Source organism: Puntigrus tetrazona, chromosome 12, assembly GCF_018831695.1.
Source record: "Puntigrus tetrazona isolate hp1 chromosome 12, ASM1883169v1, whole genome shotgun sequence".
Classification (NCBI taxonomy): domain Eukaryota; kingdom Metazoa; phylum Chordata; class Actinopteri; order Cypriniformes; family Cyprinidae; genus Puntigrus; species Puntigrus tetrazona.
Window position 1 is genome coordinate 13,343,687 of NC_056710.1, and position 24,659 is coordinate 13,368,345.

A 24,659-nucleotide genomic window follows, 5' to 3' on the forward strand; every position below is an offset into this window, starting at 1 on the left:
TTTTAAAGGGCACAACTTAGCTTTTTGTTCTTGCATCCACTGAAAAACTATAGCACAAGCCAGTATTATTCAAGACCGGCCTGTGAAGGAGCTTTTTATTGGTTGAGAATCTACTGAACAAATCTTAATGAATTTCTAAAAGGATGTTTTAAGCACATTGCCTATTTGTTTTTGTATTATTACAGACACAAAGTAACAGAAACTTAAAGGTGTAAACAATTTAAAGAAACTAAAATCTGTTAATACATATGGAGAGGCTGAAAAGAAGAAAGCAAAGACACATTGCATGTTTAGCATGATTTATATAGCGATTTTGTGCAAGTATATCCATGACTCTTAAATGTACTGTATGTATATACATACATATATACACACACACACACACAAATATAAATATATCCTATGTGTTTATCATTTCAAAACACATTGTCATGTTAGCAGACAGATTGTACATTCACATGTGACCAACAATTCCACATCTGGTGGCGGGGATGAAAACCTGAATTTGTAGTCATTTTAACTATTAAATACATTGGATCAATTATTTACCATATTTAAAACAAACAAAACAAACAAAAACAAACAAACAAAACAAACATCTTGGGTTGGTGACATCTGACAGTGTTTGCCATTTCCTTTAAATAACAAATAGAGTTCATGAAGGAGTTCATGTATTGTTTTCTCTGACACAGGAAGTATTAACTTTAGGATTTAAAATATTCTAAAACTAAAAAACTTAGCAGAACCTGTCTGACAGTGATGTACTCTGAAGAGGCGACACCTACAGTGACGGCTGCCCCTGATATTACCCGATTTTATTACATTTTTATGAATGTTGACAAAATGTGGGGGACACAACTTTGAAACCTTGCATGTATCACTGAAAAACAACCTTGCTTTGATATGAGCTATTATAAAGAGTTGCTTTTTAATAAAAAAAAAACAAAACATTTTTTATCCTTTTTTAGCATATGAATGATTGAACCCTTTTCTGTGGACACACTGTTTTATATGTAGTGAGTGTCTTAGATAATTAGTGTCTTAGATTTGGTATAATAATGAGAAAATTAAACTGAAGGTTAAATACATTATATATATATATATATATATATATATATATATATATATATATATATATATATATATATATATATATATATATATATATATAATGTGCAAGTGGTTTTCCAGATAATCGTGCACAACTGGTTTGGGCCGATTTGGCTCCCCCTGTCGGCGGTATTTGATCCTGCGTGCTGCGTAGCTGGTTGCTGCCCGTCTCGGAGTTAGTAGTTCTTCGCTATCAATGCGTACAGGGGCCATATTGTTGATGTGTCACCTCGGGAGGAGATCACTCACACGGACTTGACACTCACTATTTATCAAGGCAGTAGGTGTATGGTAATTTAAATGGATTTAACATAAGCGGTAAGTCACATATTTAAACTAAAATATCTAGATTTTAACTACAAAGGCGAGTGTTTATTTAATTAGCCTGGAAGCTAAGTCAATGGGTGAACTCAATGGCAGCTGGCTGGTATACTGCTATTGTCAGTGTAATATACCTTTAATAATCTATAAGTTTATTAAAAACACTGTATGCCAGCTCAATGTCTTGTTAGATTCGGTTATGGCTGTTAAAACTCATCTGATCAGCTTGTAATGCAGGACTAACGTTAGATCTCCACCACACAGCTGATTTTATGTGCATTTTCATATTTGTAGGCATTTCTGTCATTGACCATTGTGTAATTAGTTACAATAATACCGTATCTGTTTTAATTCGAATAAGCTAAGCAGGTAATATCTCATAAACACGTAAAATGTGATGTATTTGGAGAGGTTAGCCGACATGCTAAAGCTAACTGCACCTGTGTGTGGACAGCAGTATCTGTCACCGGACTTTCGCCTCTAAATTAATAATACAATGACAATTGTAGATCTTATGTGCAGTTATTTCTGTTATGAGCAGAAACGAATAGATAAAATAACGTATTTGTTGCGAGAAAAGGTGGCAGTGCTGTTTTTTTTGTGGCTGAGCACTGTCAGTCCTCCCCCCTGGATATCACGTTAAATACTACAAATATGTGTAAGACTGAAGATAGCAAAACGAAGACATATCAAAGATAATAAAGAGAAAAAAGGAAGTTAACATGCTCAGGAAATTGCTTCACTCATGCGAGTCAAAAACTGTTTTCAAAAAAGTCTGCCTAGACGTGTGATAATATTTATCATCGATTTAACATCTTTTTGAAGTACTTGTATTTGAAGTATCAGTCAGTGAGAGATATTAAACCTTTCAGTTTGGTGCCAGTTGACAGTGGATAATGTTTGCTTGGAGAGATCCATGAGAAGCAGGTGACCTTTAAAGTTTTAGCTTATTGGCCGCTCCACATTTACTTTCTCAATCAGTATGTGTGTACTTTGCAAGAATACATTTTATTAAGGATATTAAAATAATTACTTCATTATAGGAAACTAACTTGCTGTTGTGTAACTGTATGTCTGTATGTCTTTATGCAGTCATTTATGCTGATAATGAGATAAAGGTGTGTTTTATATGTAGGGCTATCATATTTAACATTTGTTGTTGTCCAAATAAAAAAAATTAAAAAAGATTTGCGAAAAATTGCTGATATGCAAACTTACTGTACTGTTAGCACTATGCTGAAAAAGCTGTTCACTGAAGACATAAATCTGTTAAATAAAGCTGTTGGTAAAGTTTAACATTAACTAAATTTAACCAAACATTGACAGATAATCAAAAATCTTTTTTTTTATTTCCTACTAATTTGACAGATAAGAAGACACATACTGTGTTTTCCACCTGTGAAATTCAAATTCCATTCCCGCACTTAAAGAGGCTTAAATGGATTACACATAAAAATGAGAGAAAATGGATTTTTAATCTCCTCTACAAAAACGTTTTCCCTTAATTTTTTTCTTAAAGAGAAAAAGCAAAGAACCTGCAACTCAAGGATTAAAAAACGTTCCTTATTTTGGCTCAAGGTGCCCAGGCCAAGGTCCGTTCTTGCACACTGGTTAACTCTCACAGTAAGCTCCTAAAATAGACCTATATTGTAACACTGATCCTAATGGTATTTGTAATGCATTCTTGATTATCCTGCTGGATGGGAGTCTGCCCCAGTTTCACTCATTCAGTGTGAATCACACAAAATCGGTATCTGTTTCCTCGGTGTCAAACAGCATTCCCTTTTGTATGCTCCAGTGTCATCTATAGGCATTTAGCTGGGAATGCAGGAAACCACTGAATCTTGATACAATGGCTTAATAAGCCGGTGAGAAGGGAAGGGCCACCTTAGTTTCACAATACTGGCATCACAAAACTGCCTCCAGGTGGAAGGAGAGTCGTGTGTTCCTATTTTGCAAGGCAGTACCACACCTCCATCGTAGAAATGCGTGGGCTTGGAAAACTACTACTTGCTCTATTAATGGCAGTGTCCCGACAGCAGGTGTGGCAAGACTGTTTGCACAAACATTGCACACAACATCCTCAATTCCTGGTTCCAGAAGGAAATATGATAAATGTATGATAGCCTTATGAATGTGTTGCTTTATTTTATAAAGATGTTTTATGGTGGCTTCTTGGTGTTGAACATAAAAGTCACGTTTTTGGTTATCCATTGTTGATGAAATGGTGTTAGCAATCGGAGATTCTTAACATTAAAATTACACTTGACTGTCTTATTTTATTATCAACATTATTTTACACCACTGTTTCTTACAGAATTAAGTTTTGTTTTTTTTAACATTTAAAATATTTTTTTAAATAAATAATTAAATTTATTATGCATAATTTCTGATTTTATTTAACTAGGCTGAACAACCAGTCAGTCAGTTAAGTTTTACATCCATGTGACCTATTTTTTTGTGTTGTGTTTTCCAGTGCCAGTAGCTGAAGGAGATCATGGAGCCGTCGGATCGTCAGAGCGAACTGACCCCTGCCTCTGACCCCTCCCAAAGTTCAGAGGTCAGCGTGGTTCTGGAAGAGTCAAACAGTGTTTTAAAAGAACAGGAGGAAGACACTGAGCTGGAGAGTCTTGAGCTGGATGCTGCTTTTTCAGATGGTGTGGACAGAGAAGATCCGAAACCACACATGCGCATGGAGGTCCAGCAAGATGAAGAACTTGAAGGACATGCACAGGGTGATGGGAACACAAGCTGTGACAGTGGAACAGCCTCCATTGACGATGTCAGGACTCCACCTGCTGTTCAAGACAGTGCTGTAGAATCACTTCCCGCTGTCCTCGATGGAGAACTCAAGTGTTCTAGCCTTAAAGAACCAGTGGAGGTGGTTACAGAATCAGAATGCCGGACTCAGAATAATGTTGAGGAATCTTCTCCATCTGTTCTTAATGGGATAGATGACATTTCATCCACACCACTTGATACATTTAATATACCAACAGAACTTAACAGAACTCCTATGACTCCTGCACCGGCTCCTCAGGGTGAGGAACTGCCAGATGTTGTTTCAGTTCCCCAAAACCCGCAATCTAACTCCAACGTGAACCCGTATGACACGGACTGCAGCAGGAAACTGTTGTCTGAGATCCAGCGCTCTCTGTCTCAGGAGTCTCTGCTGGATGAGCTGGAGGATGAGCTGTTGAACAGTCAGTCAGATGGCATCCGCAAGGGAAGTCCTCCCAATGGGCTTCAGAAGGACCAGAACTCCATGGTTTTATTTGAGAAGTGTGTACAATACAAGTACTCCCAACAGGAGAAATCCATCAAGAGGTAGGCTGTTGATTTAATAGCTCACCTCAATCAGCTCACGAGAGATTATAGTCCATTGCTGTTAGATTTATAGCAGCAGGAGATGGTAAATCATTAGTCTAATTTGGCATTCTTACCTGTGTGAAAATTACACTTACTATCTTTCTTTGACAGTGTGTGGCAATAAAATCTCTTCACATGTTCACTCCCTGTAAACTTTCCCTAATCAAGAGGAATGAGTTCATGAATAATCAGTATTGTGTTTCTATAAATTGATGATATTGTTATAATTGTTTTAGTATATATTATATATTTTTTTGTATTATAGTGTAATTATTATTGTCCTTCACCCATTTTTGTAAACTATTTAATTAAGTAGGCCTATTATTATATTAATAATAAGTTATACATTAATTATACCTAACTTATTGAGATGTTAGTTTGCATTTTCTCAATTTTAGGAATAGTGAATGATTTGTTAGGATTATTCAAAACAGTAAATCTCTAAGTGGGATTTTTCTTTTCTTTTTTTTTTTTTTTTTTATTAATTTTTCATGATTTATTGAAAGAGCTGGCTAAGATTTATGCATAAGAACTACAGTGTTTGTGCTTTGTTTTTGCGTCACAGTCACTGAAGACCATGCAAAGGAAAGACTGGCTTTGTTTTATTGTATGGTTCATTGCATGTTCAACTCATTACATTTATTTCAGCCATTTATTTCTCATTACATTTATTTCAGTTTTGAAATTTTGATTTCTTAGCTCTCTGGCACTATTGGTTCTTTTATGCTGTGATCAAACTTAGCCTGCCTGCTCTAAAACCCCCTCCTGTTCTGGCTTTATTAATTTTTGCAAGGGCATCTGGCTGGCTCACTTATTGGAACCAGTCCATAGCTCTTCTGTGCTTGGCCTGCTGTTAATATTGTCTTATGGGTGATGCGCACAGACACCTGTTCCCTTTGCTAATGTCACATACTCTTTTCTACATTATGGCACATCGGTGCCTTGTACTTTATTGAAAGCAATTAGCTGTTGTCCTCGATATGGTTTAGATCGCAAGTTTAGCACAAATATTCATGCCATTGACAAACGAATAACAGATGGGCACAACACAAGCAGTGTTATTTCACAGTATAACGGCTCCTGTGTATTACAAAGTGCTGACATTGGTAGTGACAGCTGGTAACTGTTTTTCAGATTACTTGATGAGAATAAGAAACATCAGGAGCTGATTCTGGGCATCTGCTCCGAGAAAGACAACATGAGGGATGAGCTGAAGAAGAGGATGGAAACAGAGAAGCAGCATATTTGCACCATTAAGAAAGTAATGGCAACCATAAATTGTTTTTGTGTGTGTGTGTGTGTGTGTTTCTGTCTGTCTGTCTTCATTTGTGTTTTGCATAACTTGACTATCTATTGGTTCAACCTTTTGATACAAGGAAGTGATCAAGAAAAGTAGTCAAGTTTAAGTTCTGATTTGATGCTCAAAAACCATTTCTTATTATTATAAATGGTGGAAATTAATATTTTTGTTATATTTCTTTCAGGAATCTTTGGTAAATATAAATTCTAAATAACAGCTTTAAAATATAAATCTTTTTTTTTTTTTACTGTGCATTTAGATCAATTTAAAGCAAAAAAATCTTACTCAATCTTACCCAAACCTCTGAATAGTTGTTTATAATAACGCTCTTATTACCATTTCACTTCTGGTTCATCCAGAAATTAGGTATGTTTCGCTCAATGGCACTATTTGTTATTTAAATGCCCCTTCAGTATTTGCGTGGCTATCCATGGCTGTCCCTTGTGCACTGATTAGAGAACACTTGTTGGCTGAAGAGCTTTCATTTGATACTGAAAAAACGTTTTTCTCTGAGAGCTACTTTAGGCTAAGAGAGACCCCTGTCATGGAGAGTAATAGCACAGATCAAACAGAGCAGCCTGGGGGGAACGGGTTGCGAAGCCGTAATTAAGTGTAGCAGTAATAACGTGAAACTATTGAGTGCATTTTGTTGTCATGGTTTGTCCTTATAGTCAGAACAGGCATTTGAGGCCACACAGACAAACGTTTCTTTTAAATGAAACCTTGCCCGTCTGTTTACTTTCATTCTGTAGTGGCACTGTGAAGAAAATGTAACACTTGGTTCCTACACATGGTTGCCAGAAACCCTATTTATTAATCATTTTTCAAAACCTGAATGGAGCCTTTGTCTCTTATTTAAAATTTGATTTGAGTTTATTTTCATAAGCTGTCCAGAACTTGAAATTTAAATGAAGGCGCAGCTCATATTTCACTCGCTGTGTATGTAAACACTGATCTGTTTTGGACCAGCTACTCTCTGTAAGAGCTGCCTCTTTTGTTATCATTATTAATATGTTTATGGTTACCACAGTCTCTCCCTTTTCACCGATTGCCTCTCTTGTTTTACCAGTTTGAAAGCCGGGTGGAGGAACTTATAAAGGAGCTGAAAGACTCCAAAGACAAACAGGTTCACCAAGATCAGGCAGCTAAGAATGCAATCCAGCAGATGCAGAGGGAGATGGCCTATCGACTCGAACAGGTGAGAGGTCATCACTATAGAGACATTCCAAATAAAGCCCTTCTTGCATAAGGACACTGGCTAAATTACTGTTAAATCAGTCTGCGTTCCTTGTCCAGCATCGTCTTCAAAATGAAATTATGTCAGTCCTGCAGTGATGTCTCGTTTGCACAAAGTGAAAGAAGGTCATTAAGATGGGTTTCCATTGTTCTTTTTGTGCTCGTGCTGTTTTAGTCCATGCAACCGTGGCTAAATGTCCAGCATTTGGATCTCACATGACCCTAGTTTGACAAGACTTTTTAAAGAGCCTTTAGATGTGTAAAATAAGCTAAATGCCCAAATTACAATAGGATAGTGTATATTAAGGCTGGCAAAACCAAATGGTCATGGGTTCAAATCATGCCTAGTTTGGTAAACAACAAACAACCCTTCACTCTCATGAAAACTTCCCGTCAAGTACGAGGGCTTGTCTTTTGTGCTTTCACTGCATTTGGATATATACAATCTGTTAAATGGCCTAGTTATTATAGAATGGTGTTTATTCGGGCTGATAACTAGATGGTTATAAGTTCAAGTCCTTCAAACTTCTAGTTTGGCAGGGGTTGTTCAAACATCCCTTCACTCTCATGTAAATTTCTCAGTCAAGTGTGAGGGCCTCTCTTTTGCTCTTTCACTGCCGTTGGATGCATAAAACATGTCAAAAGTTATTATACAATAATATATAGGCTGGTAACCACCAGATGGGTATAGGTTCAGATCTCACATGATCTTTAAACAATTTTTGTTCATTTGTGTTACTTTTCCCAGGCCAATAAAAAATGTGAGGAGGCACGGCAGGAGAAGGAGACAATGGTGATGAAGTATGTTAGAGGTGAAAAGGAAGCTCTGGACCTGCGGAGGGAGAAGGAGCAGCTGGAGAAGAAGCTACGGGAGGCCACAGCGGAAGTAGATAAACAGGCTCGGCGGGGAAATACACTAGCTCAAGAGAAAGGACGCCTACAGCAGCTCTACGACGCAAAGGTCATACATGAAAATATAGATGATACCTTGGTACTTGATATGGTGTGTTATATACAATCAATGCATATTGTAGATTAAGTTCTTAGGAGTCTGTCTTTGATTGATTTTCTGTAGGAGAATGAAGTGACGAGACTATCCCGTGAACTGGAGAAAGTTAAGGAAGAAATTAATTCTAACGTCATCAAAGTAAAGTGGGCACAGAACAAGCTGAAGAGTGAAACAGATGCTCACAAGGTAAACGAGAGAACACTGAATGAAGTTGTTCACGCAGGGCATGAATTATAAGGATAATTATAAAGTTTTAATACTCTTAATACGGTCTATCACAGCTTTAACTCTAATAGCACAGAGGATACTTTATCCAACTTGTTAAAGCAAGGGATTGTAACTACTTCATTGTGTCATTTAATTGGCATTGTCTACCAAATTTGTCTAATTTATTAATATTTGAATTATGTTTTATTTTATAGATTTGTTTTTTAAGTAATACTATCGTGTGTTTTTGTCATTGTTACTTTATTTAGCTTTAATTTTTAATGCAATTTTTAGTCATTTATGTACTGTAAATAAACACATTTATTAGTATTAATTTTATTAGTAGTTTTTTCATCTAATATTTACGTTTTGTTTGAACTTTAATTCAGTTATTGAAAATGAGTTTTATTAAGAATAACAACACTTTTTAATAACAGGAAACAAAGGACAAACTAAGAGAAACAACTGCCAAGCTAACTCAAGCAAAGGAGGAGACTGAACAGATTCGCAAAAACTGCCAGGACATGATCCGCACATACCAGGTACTGTATATTGATGTAAAATCAATACTTCCCACTAGAGGGCACCATTTACAAACACTTTCCCTGCACGTAGAACGCAAAACAAGTTATCTATTATGACATTTCAAGTAGTGCATTTATAATTTATTAGAAAGGTTGCTTCAGTCCTCCACTCAACATAAGTGGCTTATCTTTATCTGGGGCTATATAACCTAATTTGCGGTTTCTGTTACTTGTTATAAACTTAAGTGATTACTCCCCTCTTTGTCTCCTGCAGGAATCTGAGGAGATTAAGTCAAATGAATTAGATGCAAAGCTGCGAGAGACCAAAGGAGAGCTGGAGAAGCAAAAACAAGAGCAGACAGACCAGCTAGAGGTACAGTTTTACTTCATTTACAGCAATTCCCTTGAGTCAGTCATTTTAAGAAAATAAACGCAAGACAATAAATAAAAAAATAAAAAAATAAACTATCCGGATTGTTTGCATGATATCAGTATATTCTTACCCAGCAGGTACTGTCATAATATTAAGCCCTAATTAAATCAATTTCTTAATTCGTATTCAAGTCATGAGCTTCGGTAGGGAATAGAGGCCTCGTAAAAGTTTGGTTTTAAAACTTTTTGGGGGGCAGGTGATTGTTCTTTTTACACATCATATGTCTTTGATTTGCTTTTTTTTGCGGGGTCTGCCACTGCGCCTCTGAGATAAACCGTTTAGCCCATATGGCACTTTGCCACCTGCTTTTAAATGTATTTATGAGGAAATGAGCCTCCATTCACCAAGCGTCATTAGTACCTGAGGCCGACAATGAGCGTGTGTACTTCCTTATCAATGAGTCGCCCCTGTGCAAGAAATAGTGTTATTACCATTTGCATTCTCATTTGCATTATTAACATAGTGTTGCCTAGCAGGCGTCCTCTGCTGATTGTGATTACAATAATGAATAATGGCGATGAGGTGTGCGAAAAGGAGGGGTGTTCAGGGTCATTTTGTTTGATTGGCAGATGCACAAAGCTAAGATTAAGGAGTTGGAGGATCTAAAGAGGACTTTTAAAGAAGGCATGGATGAGCTGACCACCCTGCGGACCAAGGTGGAAACTCGTTTCTAAAGATAACACTATGAAGTGATTCTGTGTGAGAGTACATTATTCTGATGCTTTGGCACTCTCTCTGGCCCTTAGGTTAAGTGTCTGGAGGACGAAAGGCCCCGTTGGGAAGACGAACTCGGCAAATACAGAGAGATCATTAACAGACAGAAGGCTGAGATCCAGAACCAGAGGGAAAAACTCACCGCTATCACTAGACTAGAGGAGCAGCACCAGAGGTCTGAACACTTGTGCCTACAACAACCTACCACTGACCATGTCTATTATTAGTTCAGCTATCAGCTCAGTTTTTCAGATTATGAAATGAGATCCATTTCTTGAGACTAGAGTTGTCATAACAATATCAGAGAAATTTTTCATTTAAATTTCACTGCAATCCTTTAAAACTATTTTCAAAGTGTATTATCGGTGCAAATAACATAACAAATTGAACCTAAGTTAAGTTTTTACAGAATGTATTAATCTAGGTATGCAGTAAAATAATAAAATAACAAATAATAATTCATAATAATATTAATAATCATTGTTAATGTATAATTCAAAATAAATAATGCATTAAAATATTGCTATGAAGCCTTTATGTATTAAAAAATAAATTAAACATTTAGTAATAAAATGAAGAGAGGGAAACTATATAAGATATTGATTAGAGTGTTATTTTAACTAAAATGATCACTATTAAAAATACCTATTAAAAATACTCTAAAAATAGATAGGTAATAATTATTCATTGAAAGAAAAAACTAAAAGCAAAAACATTTTAGATAAAAAGACTAACTGAAATAAAATGTTACAATTGAAAAAGTAAAATCAATAAATAAAAATGGATATCAAAACAAAAATGCTAATGAAAAATACAGCGCTACTCTATTTATATGTGCATTCTACTCTGATTTCTAATTATTTCAACAACACTATAGACTTTATTCTTTTTAGCATGATTGAATGGCATCTGCATCCCACTTTCAGATCCTCAGACCTATTAATATTGGTGTGCCTCTGTTGAGTAAGTAGCATCAGGACAGCAGCCTGACCTTGAGCGATCTCCCAGCGGTTGGTGGACCCTGCTGAAGCGGGAACTGCAGGTGGATGTGAATCCACTGTAGCATGATCACATGGGCCCCTGAAGCACTGACAGAATAATTCATACCTCCTTGGCCGCCTCACAGGGGCTGCTCTGATTTCACTTCTGGTGGCCAGATAAACGTGTCATTCAGCTGTATTAGTTCATTCTTATTTTGAGGGTGTTTAAAAACTGCTGCAGATGAGTTATGTGTATTCCCACAAATGACACACCCTTTGTCTTTAGTGTATTCATTTAGAGGCTTCAGCCAGACACTTTTATGGTCTGTGGAGTCATTTGGTCAGGTGGGAATACTGGTACACCGTTGTGATGGAATTAGACTAGGGTAGAAATCACTTAAATAGCATGGCTTGTACACGTGCCGGTCCTCATGTCTGACTTGTACCTATCTTTTTCAGGGATGAGCAGGAGATTGCGTCTCTGCGGGAGGAAGTGGAGAATCTGAACTCTCAGATCACAGATTTGCAGAGGGACATTGAGGGCAGCAGGACAAGAGAGGCGGAGCTACTGGGCTTCACTGAGAAACTGACCAGTAAAAATGCTCAGCTGCAGTCTGAGAGCAACAGCTTACAGGCCCAACTGGACAGAATGAACAGCAGCTCCAGAGAGCTGCACAGCAAACTAGAGGAGACTGAGAGATCCCTCTCTGAGATGGTAAGACGATCGCTTGCTCTAAACCGCTCTATCAGTGTTGGCGGGGTTTTTTAGAAACCGTACCATGCCAACTAACAAGCTACTTGGAATTAAAAGTAGTTGGAACTACAGCCAAGCTACTCTAGACGTAGTTCCACAGTACAAGCTGATTAAAAAAAATATTACAATCCATATTTATTCAAGCTGTTCAAAAGTCCAATGTATTAACTATAACTATATAATTAACAAATAATTTATTTGAGGATTACCTTAATAAGGGGAGAGCGTGAAACTTTGCTATTATTAACAAATAATAGTTTATTTAAATTTGTATTAGCCCCAGAAAAGGAGCCGTAAAATACTACTCAGAAACACTACTGAGTAATGACGGAAATTAAATTTTAATGATCTCATTTCTTACAATGAACCATTGCAATGAAACAAATCGAATTACTTATCACTAGCTACAGTGATACCTGTTAGAATAAATAGCTTCTTTGTTTGGTACTGGAAACATACACTATCATTGAAATAGCTATGATTTTGTCATAATACTATTTTTTTTTGGATGGTTACTTCGAAACACTGTGCACTAATTTGATATCAGACTTTTATCAGTATGTATTGACTGACCAGTTTAATTTTTAACAACTCCTTAAAAAGGTAGACACACAAAAAAAAGCTTTTATTTTGAAGCATTATTCAGTTTGTGTATGTTTTTAGACGGACAGATTGAAGAAAGAGGAGCAACAAAGGCAGGAGGAAGTTCTGACATTGCAGACAGAGAGAACAACACTACAGACGGAGACCTCACAACTAAAGACACGCGTGGAGGAATTACGAGATGAACTGGTCACTCAGAAGAGAAAACAGGCGGCCAACATCAAAGATCTCACCAAGCAGCTCATGCAGGGTTAGCGCTTTTCACAATATTTATTGATTTCCATTTATTGATTTTATTTTTTAGTATATTTTAGTTATGTTTATTACTTACTTATATATCGAGTCCAGAAATAGTGTGAAATGATCTCAAGTGCATCTCAACATGTTTTTGCAAAAGTTTTCATGGTTAAGCATCAAACCCAAATTTTACTTTTGCCACCCAAATGATAAAAGTAGTTTACTGTAGGAAAAAAAAGAAAATAATCCGTAAAACCTAAATCTGTATTTTGTTCAAATATTTATAGTTATGTAAGAAAAAGCAGTTTTTAATGCAGCCTCAGTGTGTTGCGTAGTTACGCTCATGTTTTCTGAGGATAAGAACATGTCACACAACAGGTCCATGCTGGCATCTTTCTAATTTGGCTCGTTTCAACCAAGCATCTCCCGCCAAAATACTGTAGAGTTGGACGCACAACCTTTGACGTCAATGTGGGAAATATTCTCCTCCCTTTTTTTATCCTAAATATGCACAATTGTAAATTTCATTTGAAATTGCTTTTTATCCTCATTCTGTTTTCTCTGTCAGAGCAACCCCGCGACCCATTGGTGGGATGCGTTATGACCCTCCAATTAAAAACCGTCGATGCGAATGATTTTAATGCAAAATGAAAGACAACAAAGTAACAATTCATAACTCAATTGCGAAAAAAATCTCATTCCATTCTCATATTGTTTTTCTCCTGTGTCTAGATGTCTTAACTAGAATTCGATTTGTTATTTTAATAGGCTCGCAGTGAGTTACTTCTCCACGCTCCCAGGAGCCCACAGGCACTGTTAGTAATTATCAAGCCATATTGACGCTCTCGGTGGGGCAGACTGACGTTCATTGCAGACAGATTGAGTTTATGTATCTGTGCCTGCCTGTAGCCGCAGGAAAGGCTAGGTTAGGGCACAAGACCGTTTCATAGCATCTTTTCTTTGTGAGTGAGACGAGGAAGGGAGGGCAAGGGAGAAGAACGTGCGCCATGGGACTCTCTTTAGTGTCGGAGGAGGCATACAGTACGTGAAAGTATTTTTAAACAAATCTATTTTTTCCTCCTCTTTTTTTGGGTCCCCGTGATCTTCAGGATTTTTCAAGGTCTGCATGTTAAATGTGAACCTAATTCTGAATAGCTGACAGACGCTACAGATGAGCCTGGTGGGTGGGGGTTTTATGGTGGGTCACAACCCCCCCCCCAGCAGGTGCGACGCTGGAATGAGGCACTGAGCTGTAAAAGCAGCTAGTCATTGGCCCATTACTGTTATTGAGGTGTCTGTCTCAGCCAGGAGTGTGAGTGTGTGTTTGTCAGTGAGAAAGAAAGAACTTATAGTGTGCTTTTGCCCTTGTGTAGCTCGCAAGAAGCTGGAGCAGGTGGAGAATGGAGGATGTGATCGAGAGGGCAGCAGCATGGGCAGCCGCTCCAGTTCTTCAGGTACATCTATTTAACACTTCATTAGAGACGTTGAGAATGACACGTACTCAGTCATTTTTATCTTTTGTTCACGAGGCCTATATATAATGCAGTATTCATAACACCTTATACAACAGTTCACCCTTGCTGATTTTTAGACCTTCTGCTCATGTGATGTTGCTTAATTTCAGTACACTTTATCATCCATATCTTTTCATAAATAGTTGGAATTACAGTTACAATTACAGTTACAGTTATAATTACCTATTCATGTAATGAGCTAATCCATTAAAGTGCATAATGAAATTGGGTCATTTCAAAAAGCCATCTATGAATAGGCAAGTTGTTATGTAAGTTATTGTGAAGGTCCACATATATTCAAACAGAAAAGTGTTATTTTTAAACTTTAATATTTTAAAGTTTTGCCATTTATGATCCGAATACAGCTTGAGTGAACATCTAACAAGCCAAAAAACAAAAATTAAAAATACAGTGACAAGTTATATGCTGTCTTTCAAAATATAGAAAAGTGTTCTGACTTTAGATAAAACTGAAATACTGAGACTAAGATATCATATAAATGCTTTAACACAAATCTAATCTTAATATTTATGCATTTAAACCCTCTGGAATGCTGACCTGGTTTACTTTCTTCTAAGTGTGTTACTGTAACCTGCAATTTTTGAGAAATGAGACAAAATACATTTCTGTGGTGATCATCATTGTCCGTAGCATTTGTTGCGCATATCTTAACATGTACTGAGCCCAGATTGTTTTTCTTATCTTTGTGTCAAAATTTCTTAAGTTGTTTGAAATAGTGCTCTTATAGTGTAACTGTAGCTTCACATTATTTTAAATCTCGTTCTTTCAGGCTCTTTAAACGCACGAGGCAGCAGTACGGATGATCGTTCACCAGAGAATCAGTCCGGTTCCTCAGTGGTAGTGGTGGACAGCTTCCCCGAGGTGGACAAAGCTGTGCTGGTGGAGCGCATCGTGCGGTTGCAGAAAGCACACGCTCGTAAGAACGAGAAGATTGAATTCATGGAGGACCACATTAAACAGTTGGTGGAGGAGATCAGGAAAAAGACAAAGTGAGTGAGAATGGAAAAAGACAAAGTGGAAGGTAAAAGACGATGGAGAAAAGCTTAATTTGCTCCCAATCCAAAGCTTAATTGACGTTTACAAATGGGCTTGAAGCTGCCTGGCTGACACTGATGCATATGTTTTCCTATATATCCAAAGTTGTGAAGAAGAACACCAAATAAAATCCATGAGCTTCATAGAAAATTAATAATGCAGAAGGATACAGTGGCACCAGAAAGCATTTGGACACTTATACCACACTGAAAAATGTATGAATGTCTAATAAAATATCAAAATGCAGCATTTATTTTTAAATGAATATAGCACATATTTACCCACATAAAAATAGTGAAAAAGACAGTCTTATTAATAAAAAAAAAACAAGTTTGGCATGTGTTTAATATTTAACATATCTGACCGATCAGGCAATTTTTAAGTGTCCAAATATTTCTGTAGTGTTACCACTGTAGAATAGCTCTGAGCTCATCGTTTGGAGAATTTCTCAGTGCTGCCCTTCCTTTCCATCTGGTTTAATTTGGCTAGTCATTGTCCCTCTCTTGCATCATCTCTTTCTCTTTATTTTTCTTTTGCTGTTTTTTTTCTTTATTTATTTGTCTGGGAGCTTCCTGACCAAGGCTTGTATCTTGACTTTCATTACAAAAGGAAATCTGGCAGACATTCATCTTTTTCTTTCACACACACACACACACACACACACACACACACACACACACACACACACACACACACTGAGCTAACCTATGCTTCTAACAGAGAGGTTTTGGCAGTGATATTTATAGCTGTCAGTTCGTGCGGGAGTGATGCGTCACCGAGGTTGCTAATGATGCCTGATACATATTCATATGCACCTCCATACACGAGGAATCAGGCCGCAGATGCCCATTTCACCACAGAAAAAAACATCTTTTTGCTAAACAAAGTAAATGGTCTTCGAGAACGAGAGCACTTTGTTTATGTCTTTGGATTAGATGAATAATTTAACATGCTGCAGAGGGCTGCAAGTTGGGTTGCTGCCACCACTATGGACAGAAATGCCATTCCTGTCCTTTTCCCATCACTTGAGTAATGATAGGCCTTGAATCGGTCCACCTGCACTAACCCACATTCATTAGTTCTAATCAAAGACGCATCCCATTGAGGTCAGGCTTAATTTAGCCTCCTTAGCTGATCTTTAGCCATTACTTGCAGCTGAGCTTCCTCAATGAGTCCAAATTCCCCAAGGAGTGGAATGGTTCCCAGTGTTTATCGACTGTTGCCATTTGAGTGATTCTTTGACATGCAGGAAGGTTAGATCTGGTCTGTATATCGCTCAAGGCTCAGTGGAAATTGATTACAGCATAAAACTGAGGTTGATTTAATAAGGTTTCCTTGATTTAACAGCATGACTACACCTAGCCCAGGATTTCCATTTATCTCTAAAGAGATAAGGCTAAGTATAATACTCACTGCGCCTCTCATCAAGGGCGGTTGGAGGAAATCACTGATGTTCTGGAATTGATACCAAGTGACGTTGGATTTGCATGTGATTAATTTTTATTGGAATGGTGCATAAATCATTGCTGTGTTTAGTGGTGATTGCCACCAGCAGATGAAATGTGTGGGGGGAAAAAAAAGATTGAATGTTTTGAATACGAGCCCCTCGAATTGACATGCGTTCCCCAAAGGACCAGTATATCATTGGAAATTGATCGTCATTTAAATTAATGATGAATTAATTGACGAATCGTTAACCTTAATTCTGCAAAATGCATTATTGTATGGGCATATAGTCACCGGCATGACGGGATGTGCAAATCGCTCTTTAAATGCCAGGTTCTTTACCCGAATGAAATGATTTTTAGTCTGAATAAAAGGCTAGGAGCAGGATAATAAAATGAATAGGCCTAGATGTGATTATGATCATTTGATAAACAAGAGAGAGCGCTGTGGTTTCGCGTGGGAAATACTTTGTAATGTTTTAGATCCCACCCCTGAACGCACCTCTTTTAAAGGGTTTCATGGCACTCATAGTTTGATTTTAAAACACCATAGCAATGTTTGCAATTTACATCACCGGGATTTAAAATAAAAGGATCTCAAACGTAAGCATGTTACGACGCCCGGGGCTGTGACGTGCTGTCAGTGAACCGCTTCCAAAAAACTGGTGCACAAATTTCCCAAATCCTCGATGTGCAATCCTCTAAATTCAAAGGTATATTTTATTGTTGTTCACTTTTAATCATTGTTTTCACATCTCTTGCTGTGGTAAATACGCGGGGGAAATGAAAGTGAATTAAAAACTCGTTACTATGACTTAAGTTTTTCCTTCATTTAAGTTGGGTTTTCTCTGGAAAAGTTAACAAAACGTGGACAGTAGCCGCAAGTTTGCAGTCGTAATGTATGAAATGCTATCTGACTGCAAAAGCTGGTTAATAGTATTTTTTATTTATTTATATTTTTTTTTTGGTAACTAGTATGGGTATTTATATTTTAATCAACAATTTTGCGTCTTGTTTGAAACAGGGATATGCTGTCTAGATTTATCTTTGATGTTAGCTTCAATTTGATAAGCTCTTTGATACAATCTCTCATCTTTACTCAAGCTGTCTTGCTAGAAACTCACAATCCTCATAAAATAAACATAAAGCTTCACACTTTGTCTTTTGATTTCTTGAATGAAGACAGAAGCTTAGAACTCACATATATGAACAGACTGTCAAATCCTAACTGTCTTTATTTGACTCTATGGCTTGTGTCTGTTTTTCTACACTGTCCTGGTGTTCCCGCTGTCTATCTTTCACTTTTTCTGCCTCTAGGCTGTGAGAATCAGGCCATGCCACTGAGCTTAAGCTATAACTGTGATCTCTTTTATACAAAATAAAAATCAAATGTCAGAATGGTGTCGGAGCTGTGGCACATGATGTAGTACATCTGTTGTCTGGCCTGGGTCATGTCCTGATCCAATTCTCCCCTCTCTTTCCCTCAAATTTACTGTCAGTTCTCTTCTGTCCTATATAACCAATAAAATTCAGCAGTGGCAGTAGATTAATAAAATTGTCCAAAAAAGTGCAGGATACAATGAATTTTCTAGCTATAGTTCATGCACATTTAGTTAGAGACAATTTTTTAATTTCTTTGTTTCATTTTGTTAAATACTACCGTTACGGAGCTGGGGTCCACTTGGTGGACCCCATATTAGTGAAAGGTAAGTTATTTGTTTTTTCTTTCTTTCTTTAGTGTGTGTCTGTGTATGTATATGTGTGGGTGTTTGTCTTTTATTTAGAATCGACACATCACAGACTTTTTTTTTGCCAAGCATATGTGAATTTTCCCGGTTTCTTTTCTGTCACACTGATAAATAACAGCTATGAGACATTTTGAGTCATCAGGAAGGAAAAAATGCAACTCTTTTTAAAAGTTTGTTTGATCGATGCCCAGTGCTTTCATTTTAGACTCCGACAGTAAAATGAGAATGAATTCATCAATTCAGAAAGCACTTGCATAGTTTTTTTTTTTTCTTTTTTGTTCTCAGGCAGAGACCTTTAGCCTCACGTCCTCTAATGTCTTTGTCTCGAGCACTGGTCTAAAGAAACCATTAGAATCAAATTCTGGCTTTATTTGGGCCATGCGTCACTGCAGAGAAAATAGATTTGAAATAGTGGTGGCTAAAGAGAGAACTCTCTCCTGGAGACTAAAAGATCACTTCATCACTACATTATCTTTTATACAAAATCACACAAGCTGTTTTTTTTTCTATTTTTCTTTCTCCCATTCTATTCCATCATATTAAATGAAAAAGATTAGTGATGGAGATGATAATTACTTTTAAATTTCCATCTGCCCGCCGGTGTGGTTTAAATTGAAGCACTTAAAGCTGAATTATGTTTTTTATAACTTGTATAAGATCTCTTTTTTACATCAGTTATGATTACATCAATTAAGGATTGACATTTTGGTTGCAATTTGAACTAGTAAATTTTTGTTATTATTATTATTATTATTATGAGCATTGAGCTTAGGTTTTTATATATGCTCCTATTTTCAAATTTGGTGAAAAGCTGTCATCTCTTTTTCTGTGCTTTGGTGTACTTTTATTTCTCTGAGCCTTGTTTCATTCAGGTAAAGTTGCATATAACATTTTACCAGAGGCTGACCGTAGTATTTTTTACAGTATTTTATTTTACTTAACTCAAATTTAGAAAGTATCTGTAGTTTATCAGTGTGTTTTTTTGGAAGACCTTACTTGACTACATTTTAAAGTATAATGCCATTCTTTTTACTGTACTACATTTCTTAAATAAAAGTTATTGTGTGTTTTAGCTTTAATATTTAAGAACATTAAAAATATAATACTTTCTTGTACTCAAGTAAATCTTTGAATTACATTTACTTTAAAAGAAAGTGATAGATTTCTAATGCAATCAAGTATTACATTTATGAAACATAAATACGAAAAATGTACAATATAATGCTTTGGATCGTGGTAAAGGAAAGAAAAACAACAATTAAAAGTAGAGATACATGAAAAGTACTTTTAAACCAAACTAAAAATACTTCACTGCTGTCCTTTTCTGCATTTTACGACTTTTTACGCAAGGTCATTCTATGACTTCAATTTAATTTGAATAATTGAAAACCAATCTTTTATAGAATTTCTTTCAAGAAAAGCCGTTAACCAAAAAACCTTTCCGTCTTAAATCTAAATCAAGAAGCCTGTCCCTTATCTACACTTGGTAGATGACCACTATTTTCATTCACTAATTAAAAAAGGCTAATTGATTTTTTTTCTTCTTCCAAGAACTACTCCTGCAAAAGTGACAATGACATGAAAAGCTTTTTCAATGAAGTGAGTGTCACATTAAATAAAACTTATGAGAGCGGCTGACTGAGATTTAGCCGTTCCAAGCCTTCTAATCTGTCATTTGAGAAACTCATTTATCATCTAGAGTGTAAGAGAGAGAAGGAGAGAGACACTGATGAGGTGGATATGACCTAATGGGGTCCTAAAGGCTGCCATCTTTCCCTCTTCTGTCCCTGGGCTTGTTAGTAATGTCACCCTTTTACCTCCATGCTCAGGGTTATTAGTGACAATGGCCTTTATGGCTTGAGATTTCATTGACGCTTTAAATTGCTATGTGTGCATATATTCTATTCAGTGCAGAATGCAGTTAAAACTCTTTGTTTCCTGCAGGATTATCCAAAGTTACGTGCTCAGAGAAGAGTCTGGAGCTTTGTCTTCGGAAGCCTCGGATTTTAACAAAGCCCACCTGAGCCGGAGGGGAGGTATCATGGCATCATTGTACACCTCTCACCCCGCCGACAGCGGCCTCACTCTTGACCTCTCACTGGAAATCAACCGCAAACTCCAGGCTGTGCTAGAGGACACCCTGCTTAAAAACATCACACTGAAGGTAAAAGTCCAAATACACATCCACACATCTGACATTCTGAGTTTCTTGGTCATCACTCATAAATACCTTAACAAGGTCTAGAGCAGTTTTAACCATGCCTGGGGACCATTTTCCACAGGCACTGTGTGATGTGATATTGTGCCTGCTGTGGTCATGTTACAGCAGCAAACATCCTTGATTATTACGCCTGAATGGGAGTATCGTTCACATTCATATCGGCCGAGAAAATCACAACTTTTCATTTTCTGCTGGTCTTAGTTAACGATATAACTATAGAAGAGTCAAGCTTTAAATGGGAAAAACATCAAATTTCTTCGGTCATTTTTGAACACAATGCTACTGGTCTAATTGGATTCAATGATCTATGCTAAGCTATGCTAAAAGTGCTATGGCCACACCCGGAGATAGATAAAGTGGAGTGTTCCTTTTAACAAAAATATTTTACTAAATGAAATATAACAAAATATAAAACAAATTTTTAATGATTATGAAATGATTTATTACATTATTATTTTATTAAATGTTGCCCAGCTCTGGTATACTCCTAAAGGCGTGATCATAGGGGAGCTATTTTGCCATTACACAAAACTCATAATTAGGTTAATTTACATAGATTTGTGGCTGCACAAAAGAATTGATAAACCCAGTATTAAAATTCTGTAAGCCAGCAATTATTTTATAGCCAATTAGAAATCTTCGTAGCATTTTGTCTAAATAAATTTGAAATGAAATGCTTTAATCATAAATCAGTCATTTTGAATACTACAAGTATATTTAGGCATCACACCATTCTATAAAAAATACAGTTTGGATTACTGGACAATAATTAAAATTGATTGATGCAATAATTAGTATCAGCCAGTAACCGTTTGGTACCAATATATTGTGTATATAGAAAAGCCACTCAAACCTTCTTATTCAACAGGAAGTACATTATCACCTAAGAGCAAATTGCATGCAATCTCACCGTATCCTTTCACAGCATGCGTTTGCAACTGTGTGACCATATATAGACAAACTAGGTGTTGATATATTTATGTTAGTATTGAGTTCCACAATGGCATCCGCTGATGTAATTGCAATTATTAAACTAAGCTTCTGCGTAACTAGATTCCTGGTGATGCTATCGGAAGAAAAGCAAATTTGGTGGTGATGGATGACTGTTGAGTAAGTGGGCAAATTCCCATGCTGGCAGTGACCAGTTCTCTCACTTCTAAAGCCACATCCAGGTCACAACAGGGACAGCAGCTTTCCTGTTTGAGGGAGCACATCAGCGGGGAGATCAGAGAAATTAATAAAGTATGTTTTGAGGACAGTGCGCAAGGGGAACGCAGAGCTCCATTCGAAACACAATGGCAGGATTAGGGTCTTAGCATGAGATGAGCAGGAAATCAGACCGTTTCGAAGCAAAACAGCCAGAAATTGCCTGATTATCCTAGCTTACAGACTCTCTTCTCTTTTTGCTTTCTGTGTATATGAATGACAGTGGAAATAATAGCGTTAGTCCTCACAGCTGCCTGATTTGTTTCTCTCGCTACAGGAGAATCTCCAAACGCTGGGTTCGGAGATCGAACGACTAATCAAACAGCAAAGAGTGCCGGACGACGCAGCCGGAAGGAAGTGAAGTCAGTCGAGGGGAAGGATGTTACAATAGCACGCGCTGTACGACAGAGCCCGTTACGAAACGATTTACTCCATTTGGGATCCAAACAGCGCTCTTTTCATGAGACAACTTAAGTCTGTTTTATACACTGGAGTCACAGTTCAAAACAAGGACTGAACTGCGCTAAGGATACCTGTGTGACAGATGACTGGAAAGCAAAGAGATTACTTTTTTCACGTCGTGCCCAACTGTCCTCTCTTCGCCGTCCCCTGCGATGTAGCCTCCTCATCCGTGCCTTGATGACTCAGTTCATCGGGTTCAGAGCAGAACTGTAGTCCAAATCCAGCAGCGTGGTGTATGAAGTTGGTAGATGAATGACTATTCTCATAAATGTGACCCCACGCTCTTACGAAGAACAAAATGTGCTGGACTAATGGAGATTCTGCAGCTCTTTAGAGACTCTTTCCTCTATTCATTGCACCGCAGGTTAATGGCCGCTCTTCACCGCTCTCATGCAAACGTGCCAATTAATGAATGTATTATGTAATGAGAAGGACCCTCGCGTCTAATCCCACACGCTCTGACACAGGAGTGTGGGCAACATTCCCCGTTCGAGCTGCTGCTAGGTTACTGCTACACCCGGATAGCATTATCTCTCGCAAAGCACTTAGGGCGAGAAGGGCCATGCCAAAAAACACAGCTCTTGCTTTGTCTCATTATGAAGTTAAAACACATTAATCAGAATGAATAACTACATCTCAGAAATTTTGATACATGTTGGGCTAGTCTTAAGGGAGCTTGCGGTTCATTCTATCTGGATTAAGTTGTAATTAAATATTATTATACTTCTGCTTTTCCCCCCTTCTACCTCTGGTTATATGTTTCCTGTAGAAACAACCTTACAATTATTTTTATTTTCTTGTTCCATCTTTTTTTTATTTTGTATTATTATTTGTTTTTCGTGCATATGACGCTCCTGTGCTGCTTTTGAAGAGTTTGTTGCTCCCCTATAAAGACGTAGAGTGTAAAATCCCTGCGAAATGAAGGAGATATTGTAAATATTAAAGGGCAAAAGTGCAATTTTAACCCCCCTCTTTGTTTGTTTGACTGAGCCGTAGTCGCCCCAGCCAGCGTCCCATCTGAGACTCCAGCAAAATATCCCCTGTCCAATTCCGTGGTGATGTAACATATGGTACACAACATCGTGCAGAGTTGAATCCATTCCAACCGATGAATTGCGAATGCCAGAGGCATCACTAGTTTGCTTCTCCTTCCGTCCCTTCTTGCAGGGGAGTATGATGAAGGATCGCCCCGTCGGATGCTGCTGCTGATTTTTTCACCTTTAGAGTAGATAACTGGCAGATATCAGTCGGTTTACCAACCATTTCAGTGCCATTCTCAGTCTTCTGGGTTTTCTCACGCTTGAGCCGCTATTGAAAGTAAAATCATGCCCATACACTGTGATAAAGGGTTCATAATAACTTGCCATACTGCAATATAAGCTTGTCAAGGTCATATCAGTTGTTTTAACACTGAGAGCATGTGCTGTAGCTCTCAGCACTCCAAAATCCCAAACACATTGCAGACATTCCGGAAAACGCTGGATGAAGGAAATTATGCAATGCTAGCCGAAAAATAAGCATTTACACAGAGCCCTTAATAGCAAAATGAAGACTCTATAATCTGTCGGTAATTTATCAGTGTGCTTTACATTCATCATTTATTTAATGTCTCAAAATACAAAAAAGATCTTTTGAAGTATGTATGTATGTTTGTTTGTGAATGGTGAATTGAAACTGATGAGGAAAAAAAAATGCGTCGATTCTGTTTCTGGTCTGTAATTTGTGCTCTGCTTGATTGTATAGTGAGTGAAACTGTGATTATAAATTTGTAGATATATTGTACAATGGTCCAGTGTTTTTAAACTTCTGAGTTTACTGTATATATATATATATATATATATATATATATATATATATATATATATATATATATATATATATATATATATATATATATATATATATATATATATAAGTTAAAAGGGGATTAAAATGAAAATATTATAATTGGGCGCTGTTTTCGTTTGTTTTAAACCTTTAATCTATTTTCTATAAAAATGGTTTTACAATATTTTACATTTTTTTTTATTTCTTTAAGATGTTTTATTTTTTGTTTTAATTACTTTTCTGTATTTTAATATTATTTAATGTAAAAATTCCACATCAGAAATTCATATTCCATGCAAATAAAGTAGCAGGGTTGTTTTCTTCTCCCTAATAAATGTATTTTTTGCCGCCATAGCTATTCATAACTAAATGGGTAGTTGCAT

At 37.0% G+C, this 24,659-nt stretch overlaps 1 protein-coding gene across 1 annotated transcript; it reads left to right on the plus strand.

Annotated features, from left to right (window-relative positions):
- Positions 1–1,295: 1,295 nt before the first annotated feature.
- ccdc186 (coiled-coil domain-containing protein 186) lies at positions 1,296–24,234 on the plus strand. Its single transcript, XM_043253833.1, has 16 exons — positions 1,296–1,428; positions 3,908–4,758; positions 5,935–6,061; positions 7,170–7,298; positions 8,085–8,297; positions 8,412–8,531; positions 8,990–9,094; positions 9,351–9,449; positions 10,079–10,165; positions 10,256–10,398; positions 11,663–11,918; positions 12,621–12,810; positions 14,171–14,251; positions 15,102–15,321; positions 20,505–20,724; positions 22,265–24,234. Exons 2-16 carry the CDS (start codon positions 3,929–3,931, stop codon positions 22,346–22,348), a joined length of 2,904 nt encoding a protein of 967 aa, XP_043109768.1. The 5' UTR covers positions 1,296–1,428; positions 3,908–3,928; the 3' UTR covers positions 22,349–24,234.
- Positions 24,235–24,659: the final 425 nt, after the last annotated feature.

What these genes read in the sequence shown, in the direction of transcription:
- ccdc186 (XM_043253833.1), top strand. Translation starts at nt 3,929, where the DNA reads ATGGAGCCGTCGGATCGTCAGAGCGAACTGACCCCTGCCTCTGACCCC. An exon ending in AGAGATCCCTCTCTGAGATG is followed by an intron (nt 11,919 to 12,620) that starts GTAAGACGATCG and finishes GTATGTTTTTAG; the next exon opens with ACGGACAGATTGAAGAAAGA. An exon ending in CAGCCGCTCCAGTTCTTCAG is followed by an intron (nt 14,252 to 15,101) that starts GTACATCTATTT and finishes TCGTTCTTTCAG; the next exon opens with GCTCTTTAAACGCACGAGGC.